At 39.5% G+C, this 3,974-nt stretch overlaps 1 protein-coding gene across 1 annotated transcript; it reads left to right on the forward strand.

The window, feature by feature from the left end:
* The first annotated feature begins 351 nt into the window (after window positions 1-351).
* Window positions 352-3,397, forward strand: LOC129570930 (putative uncharacterized protein DDB_G0290521). Its single transcript, XM_055450656.1, has 2 exons — window positions 352-368; window positions 2,545-3,397. The coding sequence occupies exons 1-2, from the start codon at window positions 352-354 to the stop codon at window positions 3,395-3,397; spliced, it is 870 nt and encodes a 289-aa protein (XP_055306631.1).
* Window positions 3,398-3,974: the final 577 nt, after the last annotated feature.

Raw genomic sequence — 3,974 nt, forward strand, 5'->3', positions numbered from 1 at the left:
TCAAATTTCAAAATGTAAACAGTACAATATCGGCGCTCATTCAAATGATTGACAAGTATATTTAAACACTTTTAGCGCTCTTTAAAACTCATCTTGCGGTTTTTTAAATGTAATCGTCAGTAAAAATTGGTCGTTATGTGTTTAAATACATAGAAATAGAACACTCGCGCGCCTTCGGCGCGCTCGCATTAATTAAATTTGAGAATTTTTATTCTCGCGCGCCTTTGGCGCGCTCGCTTTAATATACCAATTTTTGCGCTCGCGCGCCTCGGTGCGTTGCACCGGCGGTTGGACAGGCGCTGCTCACTTGCTATGTCGTTCATAACCCACACACTCACACTAACGTTATTCATGAACTATGTCGATGAGTAAGTGAATGAGTGAGTGAATACGTATGAGATGAATGCATGAGCCTTATGTAGTGTTTGATATCACACGAATAGAGCGTTGTCTGTGAACAAAGCATGTTTTGAAAATGCGCTCAAACGTGTTTCGATTGTGCAGGTTTTTGGGTCAAAGGGGTGGGTCGATGGGGTCGGGAGGGAGTTTTTCGGGAAGTACAAAATTAGTACATATTTATAGGCCATAGTACAAAATTATTTGGGCGATGTACAAAATTTTTGAATTTTGGTGTATTTGCACTGGAAAGTGAAAATCGATTTTTTTTATCAAATAGGCCATAGTACAAAATTATTTGCAGCAATACAAAAAATTTATACCAGTTATACCAGTTTTGTCCCAAAATGCGGTTTTATACCAGTTTCATAAAATCCACAGGAATGAAGTACAAAATTTTTTGAATGCTTGTACGCATAGTACATAATTAGTACATAATTATAGGACTTCTAACTTTCCATTTTTCAAAAGTCACCGTCAGATTGTAACAGAGCCCAAAAAATTATTCCACAATTGATTGGTATTTTTGTTGTTTTTGGACCGTTGCACGATGATTATATGCGTACGTTCTGAATTTCTTCACATTTGAATCGCAGTTTTCAATCGTTTGACAGTTCACACAACCAAACAACAATTATTCCCGCACATCCGAAGTGTCAAAGTGGCATGCGTGTCTCTATTGGTAAAATCGACGGTTGCACTGGAATTTGAATTTCTATGGTTTTGATAATATTTTTAGGATTTAAAAAATACTTGAAGTGAAGCAAAGAGAACCACTGGATAGAAAAAACGCAGTAAATTAAATGAAAATATCTGAATTGTATTGATCGACTGTTCACACTCTTTGCAAAATAACTCTTTCACTTGTTTTGGTGTTTGACCAAACCGTAACACTACTGCGCGAATCACTGTGTGCGAACTACTTTTTATTCATTCGGGCAAGTGTATTGACAATCCTGTATAATGTTAAATGAGTCTAGAATTTGTGATGACAGTTCGGTTTGCTCCAAATTTGTCTTTCTGCATTTGTTCGATCGCATATTTTGATAAATTCAGATCGTTTGTTGATGAGAAATCAATAAATTAATCACAACAAAAAAATCATGCGTTGCAATAAAAATCATTTAAATAAAACATTCCGCGCATTCATTCGTCATTCACATCAACTTACACATTTCACTCATATTTACGCACAACTTACGTTTCACTCACTCAAAGCATGCAAAAAATCACCCATTCACGCATACAAATCAAACAACTACACAACAAGAATTCAACAGACATACTACTACACACGCATTCATCCATTCGTCAAGCCATCCACGCATAAGAGTCGGACATAGCACAAAGCGTAGGTGAAGAAAACGCAACAACAACTATACGCCTCCACAGAGACGGTAGCTGTGTTTCCTGTATTATCACCAGCAAACGCCGGTGCACTATGTCGCCGAAGATAACACAAAGTGAAGGTGGAGAAAAAACAACAACAATTTACACACCTCACACAACCGCTGAGCGTCTGACTGATACATACATAATGAGTAAGAGCGAACAATTTATTGCCGTTCTCATTCTTTTGCATATGCTCTTACCCAACACGTGGGTATAAAAGCCCGGGCGCCGCATGGAAAAGGCCCATTTGTTTGCGACTCATTAGTAGAGCAACATCTCGGGACTCACAGCAGATCGAGTTATCTCAAGCCTTCCATAGATTGAGTAAATGTTCAACATAAGTGAAACGACGATCAAATAGCATTCAAAAACAAAACCTTACAACACTAAAAACACCAAAATATATGCATGAAACCCAATTCTTTAAAACTTAAACCTAAAACCACTATGCCGCACGGCAAAATTAAAAACTAAAACTAAAACCTTATAAAATAAACCCAACATAAATCACAGCCAGAGTCCAGAATAAAAGCAAATTACCATTCATTTTCACTCACATTCATCCTTTTTCGTACACACAATAGATAAAGCAATAGCACACCAATCAACCAACCCATCTCCCATCCAAACACATTCACACACACACATACATACACAAGTAAATACAGTCTACTCTCACATTCATATCACCTACACTAACACACACATTTAAATTACAGTGTTCCCTCAAAAACATGGTTCTTCGACTGTGAGTAGCAAGCAAGTGCGTCGACAGTGGAATGAACTAGTGCGTCAAACAGCGATTCGACCAAATCCTACGTGCACGCAGGCTCGCTTGTCACAGCAAATACGGGCAGCTCGACCAACGGCTATAGTTCGCCCAAATGTTAATTGGGTACCACCGACAGATACTTATCGGCCTACGACACCATCTTATGTGCCATCGCCGATACCAACAACAATAACAACATCAACACCGATACATTCACCAAATTATGTGCTGTCACCAATAACGCCGCCGAGAACAACATCAACACCAATACCAGCACCGGTAAAATCACTGACAGCGGCATCAACGATCGTTCAACCACCATATACAGCAAGAGCTGAAGTGTCATCGGACTCAGACGTTTTGCAGATATCTGTGTTGGAACAAGATCTCGAACTATCATCCAGTGACAGCGAAGCCCCTTTGGTTATTGACGACGAGCAAACCGAACCATCAAGAGCTCCGTCTCCACCTGTGCAACGTCGATTGCCATCACGCGCACAAGTAAATCGAGAACGGTTTGCGGCCATCACACCGTTTATATTGCCAACCATTTCAGCACCGCCTCGACGAGAATTATCACCGACATTCGCTAGATTCAATCCTGGTTTAGCTGCACCACCAAAATCACAAGACAATTCAGCTCAACCAGCCATCGTGATTAATAATTACTACGGTGTGAATCTACCGAATTCTCTGCCCCAATTTGCACCACGAGAAGCCGATGTTCGCCGTATGACTCGTGGCCGATTCGCTCGATTCTGTAAACGGTCAACACAACGCCAAATTGCGGAGGCTCTGGCTCTACGAAAAGAATTTAAACGCAGCCAACCATACTGAACAAACAAAACCAAATTTTCAAATTGCCAAATAATTGAATTTTCGGTATAACTAAAGTTGAAGGAATACTCAAGAAATCAATCGATTCATATGCCATTAAATAGCTTAAGTCACCTTTCCAAAAGAGTATAGCATAGGTATCGCTCCCCCTATCCCTCATAAATCGAGTTATGTATAGGGAGGATGCAAAAATCGCATGTGACTGCCGGAGGCCATTACTCCCGACCCATTGGAGATAGCTGACTACTTATTGGAGCAATATTACAGTACTCGTGAGTAACTTTCCACTCATATATATGGTACTCCCCTCAGTCCTCCCCTTCATGAAAATATAGGCTTTGGAAGAATTTTTTTTTTTTCATTAATTTTTCAATTCTTCGGCATTTTTGACCAAAATTCTGTAGCTTAATGATTCCAAATGCTGAAATCATTGAAAATTAGTCCATACTAGAGTAGTCCAAAAAAAAAAGTTGTCCCTCATCCGGAATGTCCGGCCAGTTTCGAAAAATATACCTCAAAAAAATAGGTTTTGTCTAAAAAAATCACATGGGTACCATACAAAATCATGAGGCAAGAA

The sequence above is a fragment of the Sitodiplosis mosellana genome, unplaced genomic scaffold, assembly GCF_009176505.1.
Source record: "Sitodiplosis mosellana isolate CC-2019 unplaced genomic scaffold, AAFC_SMos_1.0 Smas_scaffold_691, whole genome shotgun sequence".
NCBI lineage: Eukaryota > Metazoa > Arthropoda > Insecta > Diptera > Cecidomyiidae > Sitodiplosis > Sitodiplosis mosellana.